The 20,167-nt window shown below is 46.5% G+C and overlaps 1 protein-coding gene across 1 annotated transcript; it reads left to right on the plus strand.

The window, feature by feature from the left end:
• The first annotated feature begins 16,714 nt into the window (after window positions 1–16,714).
• LOC111162198 (histone H1oo-like) lies at window positions 16,715–17,264 on the plus strand. Its single transcript, XM_022526428.1, has 2 exons — window positions 16,715–16,826; window positions 17,080–17,264. The coding sequence occupies exons 1-2, from the start codon at window positions 16,715–16,717 to the stop codon at window positions 17,262–17,264; spliced, it is 297 nt and encodes a 98-aa protein (XP_022382136.1).
• The last annotated feature ends 2,903 nt before the right edge of the window (window positions 17,265–20,167 follow it).

The following is a 20,167-nucleotide window of genomic DNA, read 5'->3' on the forward strand; positions in this document are numbered from 1 at the left end:
GAAAGTGGTTGATTTTCTGTGCTGAGAATTGCTGCTCTTCCTCTCTTCTCCCTCCTGTTGAGTTTGCAGATGTTCAGAATGGTTTGATAACTATCTAGCTGAACTCCTGGGACCCAGTGATATTTAGGTCTCCTACTCCTCCACCATCTTACTCCTCCTCCTTGCGAAGTTCTTTATAGATCTTGGATACCAGCCCTTTATCTGTAGTGTCATTTGCAAACATCTTCTCCCATTCTGTGGGTTGTCTTTTTGTTTTGTTGACTGTTTCCTTTGCTGTGCAGAAGCTTTTTATCTTGGTGATGTCCCTGAAGTTCATTTTTGCTTTTGTTTCCCTTGCCTTTGGAGACGTGTCTTGAAAGAAGTTGCTGTGGCCAATGTTGAAAACGTTTCTACCTATGTTCTCCTCTAGGATTTTGATGAATTCCTGTCTCACATCGAGGTCTTTAATTCACTTAGAGTTTATCTTTCTGTATGGTGTAAGAGAAAGGTCTAGTTTCATTCTTCTATACATAGCTGTCCAATTTTCCCAGCACCATTTATTGATGAGATTGCCTTTTTCCCATTGGATATTTTTTCCTGCTTTGTCAGAGATTAATTGACCATAGAGTTGAGGGTCCATATCTGGACTCTACTCTGTTCCACTGGCCTATGTGTCTGTTTTTGTGCCAGTGCCATGCTGTCTTGGTGATCACAGCTTTGTAATACACCTCGAAATCAGGCAACATGATGCCCCCAGCTTTGTTTTTAAGGAAACTTCTCCAGATGTGAAACCAGACAAACTATCTGCTCTAGAAATCCAACAGTGGGAGAGGCATTGAAGAGACATTCCTGGTTCCAAAAAGAGTGAATCCAGGAAGAAGAAAGGGATCACAGATCCTGAGCAAGTCAAACACCTAGTAGGGCAATTCTGTTAGATCTTAAACCTTGAGTGCAAGACTCATTGACTCCATGACCTGTCCTCTAGACCCACAGTGGGGCAGCCCTGCATTAGACCCACAGGAGTTGTAGAATGACCAGAGAAGCCCTGGATGGTGACATCCTGGCCCTCTGGAGCTCAGCAGGTGTCCCCAGCCTCTGGAATGAAGACAGCCCTGCCTTTGGGGCCATTCTTCCCTTTGAGTGCAGGATAATACTTGTTCCTGTCTGGATAGCTCTAGTGGTCCTTCCTGGAGAATCCCAGAATTCTGACAGCCTTCATTTGTCTTGTCCCATTTCTGTCCCCTCCAGCCCATCTAGAAGTGTTTCTACTCAGATGTTTGATTGGGTACAAGAGTCACACTTGCAATGTTTTCATCACATAATTTTCCAGTCACATCTTTGGTGTGCTCACCAGAAGGGTCTCTCTCTCTCTCTCTCTCTCTCTCTCTTTCTGTCTCTCTCTGCAATATAGATGTGCTGAGAATTTTCCAAATCTTCAAGTCCTCGTTCCTTTTTTGGTTTGATAATTCCTTCTTCAGTTTCCCTCTCTCTTCTCCTATTGTACCATAAGCAGTAAGGAGAAACCAGGCCACACCACTGGCACTCTACTCAGAAATGTCCTGTGCTAAATGCGCAAATTCTTCATTTACAAGTTCTACCTTCCACAAGACACCAGAACATGATTTGGCCAAGTCCTTTGCCACTTTATGAAAAGGATCGCATTTCTGTCTGTGTCTGGTGACTTCTCCTCCTTGTCATCTGAAGTCTCACTGGAAGCACCTTACTGTCCATATTCCTCGCTGAAGATCTGTTCTGTAAGGCAAAGTGGGCTTTTTCTAACAGGCACTTCATAACTCCCAGCCTTCACCCTAACCTCAGGTCCAAAGCCACATCTTCATTTTTAGGTATCTGTTACAGCAGCAACACACGTCTCAGCACCAAAAATCTCCATTACTTTGCTGAGACTCCCAAAATAACAGGCCACGGGCTGGGTGGCTTCACCAGATTGATTTTCTCACAGCTGTGGAGGCAGGAAGCCCAAGTCCAAGGCGTTGACACATTTAGTTCTTTTGGAGACCTCTCTCTATGAGTCGCAGGTCGCTGCCTTCTCACATGGTCTTCCTCCTGTGTGTGGGAATCCCCGGTGTCTGGTGCCCAAACTTCCTCTTCTCTTGAGGACATCCATCAGATTGCTCTTGGGTCTTATTCTCATCCAATCCCCTCTGTAAGGGTGCTGTTTCCAAATACAGTCATGTTCTGAGGTCCTGGGGATGAGGACTTCAACAGATGGATTTGGGGGCAAGGAAGGGGACACAATTCAGCCCCTGACACTCAGTAACAACTGAAACTTCCTCTGGTTCTCTGTCTCTCTCCATCGATTGCAAAATAAAGGTGCATCAAGTCGGGTAGAAGGGGTTGTCCATTTCTCCATGACACCGGACCTGTGTCCATTCTACCCTGGAGCTAGAAATGCACCCCAGAGCAGCCAAGGAAGTGTGTGCAAAAGGAAGGGAACAGCAGAGCTGTGAAACGTCTTTAGTTCTTTGACCATATAATGCTCCCTGTCTTCCCCTGCCTCATTACTCTTGCTGTCATTTAACAAACTGACTCCAAAATTATGAGAGAAAGGAAATCACCACCTCATGTCCTCCGTACTCCCTGAGGGATTCTGGGATTTTACATAATTAAATAGGAGCCATGTAATTTCGCACCTGCTCACCTCCCTTGTACATCGTATGTTGCCCCCTCACTGCTCCTCGGTTCCAATTTCAAGCAGAAAACATGATTCTCTGTGACAAAATGCCTCTCCCTGGTCTCTGCATGGCTTCCCAGCTCCTGCTGGCACTCCCAATTCCCAAGGGCACCTGGCCTGGCAGGCAGCCTCTGAATCCAGCAGTGGGGGTGAAGGGGGGTGCACAATGGGGTCTTTCCTCAGTGCCAGAGCTTGAGGCCCAGACAATGGGAAAGCAGGCTACCTGGGCTCAAAGACCAGCTTAGCCAAGTATCTCACCCCTCTAGGCCTCTGTTGGTTCATCTGTAAAATGGGTTTGAATTATTTTCTTGCCTGACCTGGATGTGTTGAGAGCCCTGCTACTGCCCAGCCCCACAAGGTGCTCTACAAACTGGAAAGATCTGCATGAATATTTGTTTTAGCCATGTGCTTTGGAGAAAGCCAGCTCCATGGCTCCAAGTGGCAGTGGTGACAAGGGGACTCCAATGACACCAAAGGCAGAGAAGCCTTGGTAGGCTTGCCTTGGGGCTGCCTCAACACTCCGGACCCAAGTGCAAAAGGTGTGGGAGGATATCACATCCGATCTCATTCTGTGCCCTACAGGTTTCCGCCAGAGGAACAGGGGTAGTAGGAAGATTCCCCAGGTTCCTCCCGTCACAAGAGGACAATCCTGATACTCTGTCAGAGAGTCCCTAGCAGGACAGAGCCCCAGCAAAGGCAGTGTTTGTTCACCGATGCCCTCTTCTCTGGCTTCCTTCCCATTTCCACTTCATGTCCCTACTCTGACCACACTTCCTGGAATCACAAGCCAAATGAAATGTGTGCATCAAAATCCTTGTCTCAGGATCTGCTAGATAGGTCAGCAATCTGTCTTTTCTTTCAGAGTTCCTTCCTCTGTTCTCCTATGAGATCCCTTGAAATGTCTTTGTCATCATGGTCCCTCCAGCTGGTGATTAGCTGTTTTACGGTGGAACACTCAGCTCCAAATGCAAGAATATGGAGCGGTCTGGCCAGTCCAGAGCAGAGTAATGCTAGCGGCATGGTCCCCTCCCTTCTCCTGGGTGCCGAGGCTCTGTGTCATATAACCTGAGGCTCTATTCTAGTCCTGGTGCATGATGAGAAGATAGATGGGACCTTAGCTGGAGCACATCATAGGCTGTCACAGCTGGCTCAGCATCTGTGATACTCCCAAGGAAGGGAGAGGAAGTCAGGTGGATCAGGGCAGCAGAGTCTCCGGGATGGCTGCCTGAGACAAGGGGTCTTTCACAGTGGCAGGGTCTAGCCCCCTGGTCAGTGTTACAGGACCGGGCCGGTGGGGACATTATGGTCAAATTTGATGGAACGTTTACCATGGGAAAGGCAACATGCTTCGTACGGATTATCCCAGCCACCTTCTGGATGCTTCCATTACCTGAGGGAACTCTTAAAAACCCCCAAGATGAGCTATAGCCCAAGTTCAGTCTCTGGGAGTGGGATCCAGGCAAGAATGTTTTTTAAAGCACCCCCACCACACACACACATTGCCACCACCCCAGGCCAGTGATTCCCACATCTGACCATGACTAAAAACTCCAGGACTGGGGTCTGCTCTGCTGACCGCTCCTCAAGAGAGAGCTTCACTTTGGGCAAGGCTGGTCAGGTGGGACCTGGACCAGAGGTGGGGGTCACAGGCCGTTTCCATCTGTGAGAATGACCTTCAAGCTCTCTGCTAAGTCAGTCTAACTGCTAGTCTGGTCTGTTCTCCCAGACAAAACTGATTCCACTCACCAGCAGACTCAGATAGCTCCTCTTTTTATTCATGTGCTCTGACCTCTTAGAGGAAGGGCTCCAAGGTTGGGAAACCTCTATGTGTTGGGTCCAAGTCACCTTTTTCTGAGGGTCCCTCAACTCTGAGACCAAGGACAAAGCTTCTTAAGAGAAAAAATCCTAGTCTCCTCACCCATTTCACAGATGGAGAAGTGAGGGTTCCTCTGCCTCTCCTATCACTGACATTTTCTTGCTGGAGAACTCACTGACAAATGTTAAAACGGCTGAAAAGCAAAAAGTGGGGTGTAAGGAAAAGGCCACTGTTAACTAAACATGCAAAGGGCTCCCAACCTTGGAGCCCTTCTGCTCTTATGGGCTGAATATTTGTGTCTCCCCAGCTCCCAAATTCCTATTTTGAAATCCTACCCTCCCCAATGGGATGGCACTAGGAAGTGGGGCCTTTGGATGGTCCTTGAGACTAAATGAGGTCATGAGGGTAGGACCCAGTGATGAGACTTGTGTCTTATAAGAGTCACTGGAGAGCTCACTTCCTCTCTCCCTCCCCACCATGTGAAGACACGATGAGGAGTCGGCAGTCTGCAGCCCGGAAGAGGGTTCTCCCAGGAACCACACCATGCCAGCACCCCGATCTTGGACTTGAAGCCTCCAGAACCACAAGAATTAAGTTTCTTTTGCTTATCAGCCACCAGTCTATGGTATATTGTTACAAGCATCCTAACCAGACCAAGGTTGGGGGGACCACAATTCCTTCTACCCATCAACACCCACTTCTCCAAAATACCCTAGATGGTCCCACACCTTTGAACTTATCCAGTTATTCTAAAAAGCATTTATCGAGTACTCAGTGTTTCATTAGGTTGTAAGGATACAAGGAATTTGAGATACGGGTGCTACCTTGGAATACGGTCAGAGAGCCTGAGTGGTTTGGCTGGTGGTGTTCCCAAAGGCTGTTCCTCTCCCCTCTTGTACGCTGCCTGCACCTACTTTCAGAGCAGAAACTGAAAACACAGACGCATGCTTTCCTAGACTCTCTTACAGCTAAGATTGGATTGTGAACATCCTGGCAGATGGGTTATAAGGGAAAATCAGTGAGGGGCCATCAGGGAATATTATCTTCCCAATAAAAACAGAGAAGTGTTCAAGAAGAGCTTCATTCTCTGCCCTACCCTGGCCATGGTCAACACCCTGGTGATGGTGAAGCCCAGACTTGAGAAGAGCCTGTTGAGCTGTTGACCCACTAGTGGGTTGGTCCACTTCTCTTCTGTTTATGATAGAAAATAAAATCCCTGCTGTTCTGGCCACGTCACTGGGAGTTCACGTCCTGACGGATAAAAGCCTTCTTTTCTGAAGCAACGATGTCAAGTAGACATTTCTCTCTGCCTTTTACTGGTCATGAAATTCTTGGCTAATGAAATACCCTCCCTGGGATTAAGTTTGCAAAATATAAAACAGGAATAATGACAAGACCTAGCTGGCGGGTCTTGGGGATTTGCAGAGAGAGCAAATACATGCGTTTGTTGGGCACATCTGGTGTTCCATAAATGCTCATGACTTTACTTTTTCACACCCAAAATAGTACAGCACAGATCTTTACAAACAAGTTCAGGCTCTGGAATCACCCAGGCGTAGACGTGAGTCTGGGATCTGACAATTTGTGATCTTGAGCAAGTCACCTTACTGGAACCTCATTATCCTCATCATGGGGTAATGAACCGACCACCCCCTCCACCCTGAGCTGTTGTAATAATTAGGGAAGAAATTGCTTGGAAAGATCTTGACAGAGAGGCGATATATACAATCCTTCAGTATATGTTAACTATTGCTTTTATGTAGAATGACTCATCCAAAGGGAAAAGGAGAAAAGTCTATGAGAAGTGGTGCTCTAGCTTTATCATCCCAGCTTCCTGAACTCCTTTCAAACAGAAGCCTATCTGTCATATATCCCTGGAACCTGCCACATCCCCAGCTGAGTGCATCTTGGATTCCATGGGGATGGACCTGTTGGGGCTAAGGTTATCCTACCCCTTTGCCAGTGACTGTACTGCTGAGGGCTGTCATGTGACCTACTTCTCAACAATGGGGGATACCTGTTAGGTGGCTTCCAGCAAAGTTTTCTCTCTCCCAGAATAGCCCCCACTGGAAGACATGCCCCTCTTTTTGTCTGGGTTGTTTTCACATCTGAATATGATAGGCAGAATGGCTGCAGGCATCTTCCTACAGCTGGAGAAGGAAGCCAGCCTCCAGGATTGCAGAGAGATGAGGAGAGTGACCCTGGGTCTTTGATGATGTGGTTGAGCTGGAGTCATCAAACTTCAAACTCACTCTACCCAGATGTCTATACAGCACATCTGGGAACAAGTCATTTCTGTGTTGTTTATGCTACTTTGAGTGATGTTTCTGTTGCCTATACTGTTCCTGGTCTCCGGGTGTGTTGCTCCCCCAGTGTCCAGCTCTGGACTTGACTTATATAGGGAGCCACGGAATCACAGAATGTTAGAAGTCAGAGAGCTCATCTTGCTCCCATTACATAAATGAGATGAGGGCCCAGAGATAGGAAGCAACTTGCCCCAGGACACACAGCTAGTAGTGAGCAAAGCCATAACATATACCCATATTTTCTGACCCTTAAACTTTTTCTCCTTGTACACATTGCCCACCTCTGGGAAGAGGAAAGGTTGATATAATCTGGGAAGGAGGAAAGAGGAATGAAAAGCAAGAAGTAGAACTTCCCATAGATCCCTTGGGATCTCAGTACTCCCCAGCCTGTGACTCACCAGGGTTCAGATCTACTTTGTGTTCTCTATCCTGTGCTACATGTGGTGTTAAACATCAGAGCGGGCCTGATGCACTCTCTTCCAAGACGGATGGCCCCTGGGACAAGCTGTAGGACAGGGTGATGACAGGGCATTGATGAGATGCTGCACTGTGCTCAGCTCTAGCCTTCTGCTTAACTGCATCATTTACACCATTGAGCAATGGGGCATTAACTCTTGGGCACAGAATAATGGGAATCTCAGCTTCAGACTGACCCAGGAAGCATCAGCGCATCTGAGATCAGCTGCCTTTTCTTCTCTTTGCCAGGTCAGGACTGAGGGCTCAGGGCTGGGGTTGACCTTGAATCCAAGTGCATTGATTTCCATAAAAGCAGACAATCATACGATAAAGAGATAATTCCATGGCAGAGACACCTAATGCTCACCTACATTGGGTCACCTCCTTTCCTGGGTAAATGAAAGAATTACATGTCTCCACTCACGCTCCTTGAAAGTTGGGTCAGACCATTAGTTCTGGCCAATTGGTTGTGAGCAGAGTGGAGGCATATTTCTTCTGGATCAGAGCATTTAATTGCTCATGTGAAATCTTCCAGGCTCTCTTCCCTGCCTTGGCAATCATGGAAATGTGCGTGTGATGGAAATGCTATAGAACGGAAGCAACCTGGAGCTCCAGATCACTTCGTGAAGACTGAGAAGACCACGTCCAAGAGCATGTCCATGAGTGTGGTTTCCATCCGCAGCCAGGAGAAGCCTCCTGTCGTGCGGGGTTGCTGCTGTTTGTTAGCCCTCCATCATTCCATAAGCATCTATTATGATTCAGCAACTGTGCTGAGTTCTATGGGCCTTATGTCATTTAAATCCAGCAATAACCCTATGAGAAGATTCGGGATTTTCCCAGGGACAAATACCTAAAACACGGTAAAGCTACAAATTCTCATCCTCGAGCTGAACTTACTCCAGTCTGATAACTTTTTCTCGTTAAATATGGGGTGGGGGGGCGGGCCAGGAGAAAAGCTTTTATAATATACTGGAAAAAATCAGATAGAAAAATCTGTATGTAAGGTGACCCCAGTTACTTTTATGTACATATGGAAAAAGAAAGAGACAGAAACAGAGAGAGAGAGTAGAAGTGAACCACAGTATACACAGCTGAAGTCTTTAATGAGTGGTTTAATGGGAGATTTTTATTTTGTTTTTTATGTTCTTCTATAACCTCTTTGGTCTTCTCCAATGAGTAAATATTATTTTGTAATCAGAAAAAAATGCATTTTTAAACATAAGAGTATCCAAAATAGAATGTGAATTACTGATATCTGAAATGTTCCCAACTCAAATAGAGTCAAGCTTGGATGCAGAACAAATGCTTATTGAGCCCCTACTATGTGTCTGACATCTTACTTTAAGGATTTTCTTTTTAAGTAATCCCTACACCCAATGTGGGCCTCGAACTCACAACCCAGAGAGCAAGAGTTGTGCGTTCCACCGACAGGGCCAGCCAGGAGCCCCTGTGTCTGACATTTTTTATGTTATGGGATTTAATCCTCCCAATGATTTTGAGAAATAAGGATAACTTTTCCCAGTTTGTAGATAAGAAATCTGGGATTCAGGGAGGATACGTGACCTCCCTCCTGTAGTGTCTGGGGGACAATCTGCTTCCTTGCATTTTCCACCTTCTAGAGGCTTCCATGTTCCTTGGTTCCTGACTCTCTTCCTTCATCTTCAATATCAGCAATGGCAGGTGAGTCTCATGATGCTACCTCCTGGTCCCCACTCTCTGGTGATTACATAGGATCCACCTGAATAAGTCAGGATCATCTCTTTTTTTAATGTCATTTGATTTACAACCTTAGTTCCATCCACAACTTTAATTCTCCCTTGCCATATATCCCAACATAGTCAGTGTCAGGGCCCTGGGACATGGCCATTTCTCACCCCCTTGATCTCTGCCCAGGAATGATTGCAGTTGACTCACATATTAAAATCAGTTGGGGGCCCCTGGGTGGCTCATTCGGTTAAGCGTCTACCTTCAGCTCACACCTCCTTCCTGAATGGAGGTCATGTCTTGAATGACACCAACTTCTTCCCCTTGGGAAGATTGAAGGGAGACAGCCAACAGAGTGCTCTCCCTGCTAAAGGTACACATTTTGGGCTCACACATGCTGACTGCAGGGCTTTGGAAATGTCACTGAACTGCTCTGGCCCTCGACATCCTCATCAATGAAGCAAAGAGAATGACAACCGATTCCAGACAAGTCAGGTGATGCAGGACACCATTTAGAACAGTGTCTGGCACAGAGATTGCTCTCAAGTGCTAGTAGCTGTTGTAAGCACATGACAATATCATGTCCCCCGCCCAGGACCTGGCTTCGCCTGCTACAGCTGCTGCCCACCTTCCGTTGGAGCCTGACTTCATTGTCACCATTAGATTTGGCTCTGCCCTGCCTCCTGTAGCCACCATATGCAACTGGTTATCTCTGGGGCTGATGGTGTTGGTCTCACCATTCTCATCTTGATGGAAGTTACTCTGACTCAGGTGAGAGAGGGTTCTCCCCCACTACATCCCCCCAGTACATGTAACTCCTTAACTAGATTTCTTAAAATCTAGAGGGGTGTCTTTCTGCAAGCCACTGGATCCATGCAGTGGAATCCAGAGGGTGAATGAATCCCAAAGTCCCCACCCCCAGATGACCAGAACATCATGAGCCAGGAGTCAATGCTGGGATCGTAACTGGGAGAGGATCCCAGGGAGGGATACTTGGTCTTGGAAGCCCAGCAGTCCCCCTTGCTTGCTGGGCCCTATAATCTGGCTAACTTCTAGCCCTCGAACCAGCTGGGGGTGGGGGGTAAGAATCCTACTCCAACACCTTTGCCAAAGAATGGAGCAGAAAGAGTATGGACAAGAAATCATTGTCTCCCACATCCAGGACAGAAAGTTCTCAAGGTAACAGAAAGATCATGGAGGTGCCTGTGAGTGCTTTTGTGACCTTAAGTTGTCCTAAAGACTCAAGAGCCTTGAGGCAGAGGTGGCATCAACTTCCATGAATTTCCATGAGAAATTTAGAAGACAGGAAGATGAAGACAGGTAGAGAGGTAGAGATGAGGTATAAATAGAGGGATAGATAGAGATATACAGACACAGGAACATATTACTATTTATACACATATATATTTATTTCTTTAATTGAGAATTAGGAAATGCATCCAGGGTTAGATGAAGAAACAACTTCTCATGGGTCACATACATTCCTTAACTTTCTCACCATATTCTAAGGACTAGGTGAGGCATTCTTCTGATGTCCTCTCACAGACAGCCCCAGCAGGTGAGTATTTCTATCCCCATCTCCTACTCAGTGCAGGGGAAACTGGCACTCTGAGAAGTTAAAAAACATTGGCCGAGGATGCACAGCTGGGATGCTGAATTTCCAAGTCATGGGATTGAGAACGAAACGAATACCTTCCTGGCAGAAAAAGTCCATGTGTTTGCTCTGGTGCCCCAGTGTAGCTGGATAGCCGAAGGAAGCTGTTTGATATTTGCATATCTTTAAATCTTGCTCTAAATGGTACCATTTCTTTTAAATAGACTAAATGACTATGGATAATTAGCAATTAATAATTATTATGCCTCATTAACTTAATAAAGGATTATGTCTTTATAGAAAATGCAGAGCTAATTGGAAAAGAAAGTTAACCCGTGCTTTCTCAGCTTCTGTGGGAAGATCTGCCCACCTGGAGGAAATGCCGGGGGTCCAGAACATTCGGCTCACCTGAGGCCAGGTTACCAGGCAGCTCACCTGGGACCTGATGGGAGCTGGAGAGGCAGCTTTGTGAACTTAAACTGGTAAGAGCCCTGTCACTAAACAAACAGAAATCTCAGGAAACCAAACAGAATAAGCAACACAATTACTAGCTCACCAGGGCCGTGTGGCCCATGACCCAGAATGCGGGGAATGTGGGCAGTGTGGAAATTTCTCAGATTGCTATAATTTGCAGCACAGGCACTTAGAAAGATAAATATAGGTCAGGCAGCCCTTTAGGCCGGGAAAAAAGACAGAGATAAAATGTCAGTGGAGCATCAAGCGAGGGTCATGGGTTTAGGGAGAGCAAACCCATCTGCCACTCTCCATTTTGCACACCCTGGTCTTGTCCCCTGGCCAGGACATTGGATCAGCTCCCTGAATGGTCTCCCTGCCCCCAGTCTTGCTCCCCTCTGGTCCTAATGGCAGCCATGGTGAGTCTAGTCCTGGGGCTTCCCTGCCTGAAAGCCTTGTGCTGGCTTCCCACTGCCTTGGGGAAAACCCCAGAAGGAGGGAGCCCTGCTTGATACCCCAGGATCTTCTCACCTTACTTTCTTCTCCCAGCTGGATGCTGGATGAGCTTTTCTAGATTTAGGTACTCTCTTTGCAGACTGTCCTATGATCTCCCCTTCCGTTCTTGTGGCCCTGTATCTCTGTCTGACATAAGGCTAGGAAGTCTTGTGGGCTCCTATGACCACCGGATTATCCTCAAGAGCACCTGCATCTAGCTTATAAGATTGACACTCAGGAGTGGGAGAGCTGAAGGCCCAGTGGATGGCAAGTACAGTGTCTGCAGACAGACTCTATGCACCCCTGCATGCAGGGAACAACGTGTAGACCCCAGCCCAGAACTGGGGCTCAGGAAATGATGGCTGTAAGAAACCTGGTGGGACTCTCAATTCCTCGCTGGCCCAAGACCCAGCAATGTTTTATTTCTCTCACACACTACATTTTTCTTTAAAGATTTAACTTACTTATTTGAGAGAGAGAGTGCACAGGAGGAAGGAGAGAGAACCTGAAGCTGATTCTGTGCTGGGCACAGAGCCTGACACAGGACTTGATCCCAGGACCACGAGATCATGAACTGAGCTGAAACCAAGAGTCAGAAGTGTAACCGACTGAGCCACCCAGGCACCCCTCTGTCACACTATTTGACCATTCCACGGTTGACAACCTCACTCCAGGGCCCAGAGGGAATGAGCAGTCTCTATCTAGAACATTTCCAGTTGACATGGAAGAGGGTAACAAGGGTCACAGTGGCAGAGGGCTCAGCATCGCGTTGTCCAAAGCAAGCCACATGGCCAAGCCAGACTCTGAGGGGTCTGGAAGTATAGCTCTCCTATACAACCCTCCTTTTGGTAACAGTGTGGTGTGCCCCATCATGTCTCTCATCTCATTATAATGTGGGGAATCACTGACTTATCTGTCTTCCCCACTGTGAGTTTTGGTCTTCTCCAGGCTTTGGTTCATATTTTCAAGATATTGCTTCACATATCACCTGCACCAACCAGGCACCTGTAATCTGCATGTTGAATAGACAAATAAAGAAATGCATGAAGGAGCCCAGACCACACCCTTCCCAAACCCTGACCCCTCTTCCCACCTCCTACTGCACAGAGACAGCTCATGTGCATGACTGTTTCTCTCCCACAAACATGCCAGTTTCATTCTCCTGCCCCCAGGCCTTTACACATGCTGTCTCCTTCTCCTGGAACACTCCCCTGAAATCCACGTACACCAAAGACGCCTTCCTTGACCACCTCGTTAAAGGAGACAGCCTTCTCTGTCCTCATGTCCTGTTTCGTTTTCCTTCCTAAACATTACTGCTATATTAAAGCCAAGAATACTATATCCAGCTAGGTTGTCACTGAAAATAGAAGGGGAGAAAAAAAGCTTCCAGGACAAACAAAGCTAAAAGAATTTGCAAACACCAAACCAACTCTCCAGGAAATACTGAAAGGGGTCCTCTAAGCAAAAAGAGAGCCTAAAAGTAACAGACCAGGAAGGAACAGACACAATATACAGTAACAGTCACTTTACAGGCAATACAACGGCACTAAATTAATATCTTTCAATAATTACCCTGAATGTAAATGGGTTAAATGCCCCAATCAAAAGACATAGGGTATCAGAATAGATAAAAAAACAAAACCCATCAATATGCTGTCTACCAGAAACTCATTTTAGACCCAAAGACACCTCCAGATTTAAGGTGAGGGGGTGGAAAACAATTTACCATGCTAATGGATATCAAAAGAAAGCTGGGGTGGCTATCCTTATTTCAGATAAATTAGATTTTAAGCCAAAGATTATAATAAGAGATGAGGAGGGACACTATAACATACTTAAAAGGTCTATTCAACAAGAAGATCATATATACATATATATATGTATATTATATATATACACACACACACAATAAGGGTAAACATGATGAAGGGATGGACTATGACTGTAAAGATGAAAATTTAAAAAGATTCTAAAAAAGGAATTGATAATATAAGAAGTTGGTTGAAAAAAGAAAAGAAAAAAAAAAAAAAGGAAAGAATGTGACCAGGCTGGAGACTAGAACAAAGCCATGCGCTAGACTTAGGGTATATTTTGATCTATTAGAGGAAATCGTATCCCAAATTTTTAAAGAAAAAAAACCCCTATATGTATACAAAAAATAAGGTTAAAAATACAATGAAGGGATAAAATATGACTATAACAATGAAAATATTAAAAGATTTTTAAAAAGGTATTGATAAGATAAAATAGTTAAAAAACACTAAAATAGGAAAGAGAAAAATCTCAAAAAATAGAATAAGAAAAAAATAAAATTAAAGCAATTTAATTTTGAAAGACTAGAGGATCATGGGGGGAAAGCCATGAATTCTACATGGTGTATTCTCCTAGCACAGGTGTTTTATAGTTCTCATTGATTGGTAAAATTGGTCTTGGCTGGAGGTTTTGCTGATCTTCTCAGGGAGGGGTCCGTTACCGTGATTCTGAATTGTCTTTGCCTGAGGCAGAATTGTGCCGCAGTGCCAGGGTCTGGGCTAAGTAATCTGCTCGGATTCAGGTTCGCTCTCAGCAGTTTTTGTTCCATGAATGCTTTCCATAGAGCTTTGGAGGATGGGAATAAAAATGGCGGCTTCCCAGTCTCTGGCCCGGAGAGCTCAGGGCTCTGCTCATCAGTGCGCCCTCGGAGGAAAGCAGTCAATCCCTCCCGTCTCCCTGGTCTCTGGCTGCGGTCCAAGCTCACCCAGCCTGTGACCGAGCGTTTCTATCTCTGGCACTTGGCCCTGTTTGGAGTCTCCAAACCCAGCAGATTCCTGCATCACGCTCCTGCACCACTCGTCACAGGGGAAGAAGGTGGGTGTTCCGTATCTGCCACTTGCGGGGTCCCTGCTTGAAGAGCAGTGGCCTGACTGTGCCTTGGGTCATGGTTTAAAGTAACCCCAAGCTGAGAGCCCCTCCTTGGCTCCATCTCTGCAGCCGCTTCCCTGTTCTGATACCTGGCAGCTCTGCCACACTCAGACACCCCTGGTCTTTCTATGACCCCACGGGACCTGAGACCACACTGTCCCTGTGAGGGCTCCATCCCTGCTTAGCCTCTGGAGCGATGTCCCTCAGTGGAACAGACTTATAAAAGTTCCAATTTTGTGCTCCACTGCTCTACTGCTTGCCGGGATCCGGCCCCTCCCTCTGTGGTCTATCTTCCCATGGCTTCGGATTCACTTCTCTGCCCATTCTACCTTCTGGAAAGTGGTCAATTTTCTGTTCCTAGAATTGCTGCTCTGCCTCTCTTTTATCTCCTGGTGAGTTTGTAGCTGTTCAGAATGGTTTGATAACTATCTGGTTGAACTCCCGGGACCTGATGATATTTATTTAGGTCTCCTACTCCTCTGCCATCTTGCTCCTCCTCCCCTCTTTATGCCTTTTTTAAGGCAATGTTTTCTTAGATATGACAAGAAAATCACAAGTGATAAAATAAGATAAACTGGGCTACATTAAAGTTAAAAAATTTGTGCTGTGAGTGATGCCCATGGAGAAGGTGAAAAGACAGACTACAGGGTGGGAGAAAATATTTGACATTTCCATATCTGATAAGGAACTTACACCCCCAAAATAGATAAAGGATTCCTGCAACTTAATAAAAAGACCAGCAGTCCAATTAAAAATGGGCCAACATGGGGCGCCTGGGTGGCTCAGTGGATTAAGCCGCTGCCTTCAGCTCAGGTCATGATCCCAGGGTCCTGGGATCGAGCCCCGCATCGGGCTCTCTGCTCTGCGGGGAGCCTGCTTCCTCCTCTCTCTCTGACTGCCTCTTGCCGACTTGTGATCTCTGTCTTTCAAATAAATAAATAAAATAAATCTTTAAAAATAAAAATAAAAATAAAAATGGGCCAACAGTTGGAAGATTTGAAAAGGCATTTCTCCCAAGAAGTTATACAAATGGCCAATAAGTACATGAAAAGAGGCAGAATGTCATTAGTTATTAGAAAATGGAATTCCAAACCACAATGAGACACCACTTTGCACACACTAGGATGGCTATAATAAAACGTATGGACAACAGCAAGTGTTAGCAAGGATTCAGAGATACGAGGGCCCACATATATCGCCAGGGGAGATGTACAATGGAATATAGTCCAGAAGTTCCTCAAAGTGAAACGCAGAGTTACCATATGGTCTAATAATTCCATCCCTAGGTATATACCTAAGAGAAATGAAGCATGAGTCTGCACAAAGATTTGCACACTAATGTCCAAAGCAGCAGTATTCATATTAGCCAAAGAGATAGAAACAACCAAAATGTCCATCAACTGATGGGTGGGTAAGTAAAATTGGGTGTATCCATAGGATGGAATGTTTTTTGGCAATAAAAAAGTGATGTGTGCCACAACTGATGGTCTTCAAAAACACTATTCTGAATGAAAAAAAGCCAGATCAATATTTTAGATCATTCCCTATCATAGAATTTCCACAATAGGCCAGTTTATAGAGGCAGAGCTTAATTAATGGTTGCTTAGGGCTGGATGGAGGGCAGGGCAGGAGTGGAATGGGGATTGACTGCTAATGGGTATGGGGTATCTTTTAGGGGGGGATGAGTTGCTCTAAGTTTAGATTATTATGACAGTTTCACAGCCCTGTGAGTATACTGAAAAACACTAAACCATTCACATTAAGTGGGTGAATTATGCAGTATGTGAATTACATCCTAATAAAATGCTTTAGAAAAAAATTGGGAGCAACAATCCCATGAAAGCTGTGGATGGCTTGGATGTAAGAACTCCGGTCCTTTGCCCTATGTCACCGAGTCCTTTCTGGCAAAGTTGAAAGGTAGAGTGTCAAGAAGAGAAATCTTGGATTTAGATCACAGAGAAGTGAGCTCTCACTGTTTCTTGGAGTCACCTGCACTAGCCTTGGTTTCCCCATCTATAGAAGGGAGTAGGGGGCACCCAGGTGGCTCAGCTGGTTAAGCATCTGACTCTTGATTTTGGTTCAGGTCATGATCTTGGGGTCATGAGATTGAGCCTCACATCAGGGTCCATGCTCAGTGCAGAGTTTGCTAGAGATTCTCTCCCTCTCCCTCTGTCTTATCTCGTCTGAGTGCCCACTGAAGCAGGCTCTGGCCATAACATTGCCAGCGTTTCCTCCTCAGGCCCATCAACTCCAAGGACAAGGGGACCACTGGCAGCTTCAAATTAGTAAGGGATACCCAGCCCAGGAAGACATCCACCATGACTGCTCCCAGGACACCCACTGAGGCCAAAAAGAAGGAGCCCAAGAACCCAAGTGAGAAAAAGAAGGACCTTCCCAGCCCATGTGAGCTGCAAAGGGGGCAGAGGGGAGGTGAAAACACCTCCCTCCAAACCCAGTGTGGTCAAGGAGAAGGCCCCCCCAAAAGCCAGCCAAACTAAGGACAGAGACAAGGGGGTGAGACAAGGCCACACGAGTCCCTCCCAGTGCCAATGGGCCCAGCAAGAAGCCAAAGAAGAAGAAGCAGCCAAGGTGGGGAGACCCACAGTAAAAGAAAAGCTGGAAGTCAGCATTGAAGACTCATGGTCACCAAGGGCTAGAATGCTGTTGCTCAAAGTCCTTACAGAGATCACTGCCCAGGTGGCTGGGGAGGGGCCAAAAGCCAAGACCATTCTTCCTCCCAAGGCCAGTGGACCCAAGATGGTGCCTGCACCACTAGCCAGGAAGACAGACGGCCCCAAAGGGCCTGGAAGTCTCACCAAGACCACCTCATCCAAAGTGTCAAGGAAGAAAACAGAAGCCAAGAGCTAGGGGCTGGGGGCGGTGGCAGAAGAACTGAATTCTGCTCGAGGTTTTATTCTCCAATAAAGCATCACTTTATTTATGTCATTTACCGTATTTCTCAATAGAGACTTGTTTCCCCAATGAATAAGTAATACACTGTTTCAGATATGTTTTAGGAAGGAAGGAAGGAAGGAAGGAAGGAAGGAAGGGAGGGAGGGTAGGTAGGTATAGCACACCATTCTGGGCAGCATGGTTCCTTCTGAAAGCTGAACTGATGTGTCAAAATGCTGACCAAGGTGAGAAAGAACCCTTGACCTTGAAACCCTAGAGAAATGGTCATCGTAAGCTTGAGTTTTTCTTTTTATAAAAATGAACTATGAACATGACAGATGGAAAAAGAAATGCCCGGCTCTAACTTCAAACATAAACAAACTGTGACCATAAGGCAAGGTTTGCCCATGAATATTTAAGGGGGGGGGGGCAGAAGCCAGAGAAACAGGTGGCCTTGAGGTGATGAGCCCAGTGTCTGAGCTTTGGCACTGGCCAAGGGGCAGGATGATGAGGTGGTCTCAAGACCACCAACTCTAAAGCAAAGTGAAGGCCCTGAACAGTTCTGCCTACTGCGAATGTGGGGACCAAAGTCAAGTGGGTACTGCTGGGTGGGAAGGGGAGGGAAAGCCGGTGTATTTCATTGAGATCTTCTCCTTGGGAGTTCCTGAAAATAAGTTCTTTCACTAATTCTCATGACAGACCTGAGCAACTGGCGTAACTGGTCCCATTTTATAGATGAGATAATGGAGTTCCAAGGAGTAACATAAGAAACTTGAGGGGATTTATCTAATTGTTGAACCAACATTTCTCATGTGCCAGGATTAACTGTGCTAAGGGCTTTAGAAGCAGAAACTCATGAATTCCTCCCATCAGCCCAGTGATGTGTTGTCCACTTAACAGATGAGGAACAGACATGGAGAGAGGGAGGTAACTGTTGCCTACCTGAACCAGGTTCCTACATACAGACTCTCCAGTTAGTTGCCAATCAGTACTCCCAGCTCATTTCCATCTATTTCCAAAGCAAAAATGCTCTGCTTCTCCCTGCTCCCTTCCCATGTAAACAGTGTAGCTCTAACAAGTGCCAACATCTAGAAGAAAAAGACGAGAGCAGAACTGGAAAGGATGACATGCCTCCAGGGACCAAGCTCAGGGAAGCAGGTCAGGTGTGCCAGATGGATGACGCAGGCTCCATGGAAAACAGGTGTCCTTCAGACCCAGCCACTCTTGCCATAAGGAACTGGGGGCCCAGTGTTGCCAGATAGTCACCAGAGTACAGAGAGCTTCCAGAGAGGAGGAGGAAATGCCAGTCCTGTGCTTTTTCTTCACCCGGGCTAGTGGTACAGCTGTGCTCATGTCGAGCCCCTCCACCAAGCCATCTGCTTGTGAAATGGGCGCATTTCTGTGTCTGCATTAGACTTCAGAAGGAATGTTGCTTTTTTTTAAATCATGGAACCACAGAATAAAACTCTGGGTCAAATCCAACGCTCAGGTCACCAGTTTGCCAGTGGGGGGCGCTCGCTTTAAGCCTTCTGGGGCTCCTTCTTGCCATTGAGTTGTTTGGAACTACAAGCCTATGCTTTTCTGCCATCCTAGGAGTTCCATTCGGGGCGGGGAGGTAAAGCACAGGACATGTAATATGAGGCTCTTTCTCTCTCTACAGTAGAATGGATTGTGCCTCCTGGAGGAATTCAACCAGAGGCTGGACAAGTATTGGTCAGGGTTTCTATAGGGGCACTAGGGGGGAGTGTGCTGAGAGCCAAAGAATCCAAGATCACTTATTCAAACATTCAGTCATTCGCCCAGCAAAGACCTCAGAGTACCTCAGTTATGTCCCCAGAACTGGGGAATTCAGAGGTCAAACAAAATGGTCAGGATTCCTCCATTTAAAGACCTTGCAAATTATGGGGGTGGGAGCACATTAAATCAGCTCAGTGGAGAAGGGAATGATGGGGAAGACGAGGGGCCTCTGCTGTTACCTCGTGTGCCCATTTTTGTGTGGACAGAGAAAGTGAGTAACAGTTCAGCTGAGACATGAACGGTGACATGAGCCAACCAGACAAAGGGAGTAGGGGCTGGTGGTAGGAGGGAAGCAGAGCCCCACCTGAGGAAACAGGGAAAGTTCCAGCCGCCTGAAATGCAGGCCATGTCAAGGGCAGTTGTATTCCCGCTGTCTGACTGCATCTTCGTTCGCAGGATTCTAAGAATGTAAAATTAACTCTAAGACCCTGTAATTCTGAGCATCTGTGAGTCAACCAACCTCTATTAGGAAGATTCTTGGAATTGAGTTTTCCAGGAGTCCATGAATACACATTTCTCAGTCTCTAGCTTTTGGGCACAAGGAGTCTGTACCCTCCATTTCCTGCAGCCTGACCCTGGTCTGGATTATTTCTCTGTTAGTGTAGACAGGGCTAAAGAGAAGTATTCGGAAGCCCATCGTGTTTGCTCTGCAATCTGCCTCCCAATTAGGCCCTGTGTTCTGCTCCACTCCAGGAAAAGAGACAAAAGAAAATGCAGACAGGGGCCCCACTTACTCTAATGAGAGATCTCCGAGCACGGAGTGTAATGCCAACCCCCGTTTGGCCACCAGACCATCACCAGCATGGGGTGAACACACAGACTAATTTGTGTGGAATAAAAACACATTTTTTACATGGTGCCCTGACACCAAGACAGGCATTTCCTCCCCACCAAACAAGCCCAATTATCGTGGTATGCTCTGTGGCCTTTTCTGCTCTACAGTTAGAAATTCTCTTAACTCTTTACAGCACTCAGAGGAGCAGAAGGAAGAATGAGTCAGTCCCATGGAGCATCGTGGGAGGAGAGCAGGTGAGTCTGGAGATGTGGGCCACGCCACTGGCTGTCGCAACCACAGCATCGGA

This window comes from Enhydra lutris, unplaced genomic scaffold (genome assembly GCF_002288905.1).
Source record: "Enhydra lutris kenyoni isolate GAN:26980312 unplaced genomic scaffold, ASM228890v2 scaffoldscaffold90, whole genome shotgun sequence".
NCBI classification, from domain to species: Eukaryota; Metazoa; Chordata; class Mammalia; order Carnivora; family Mustelidae; genus Enhydra; species Enhydra lutris.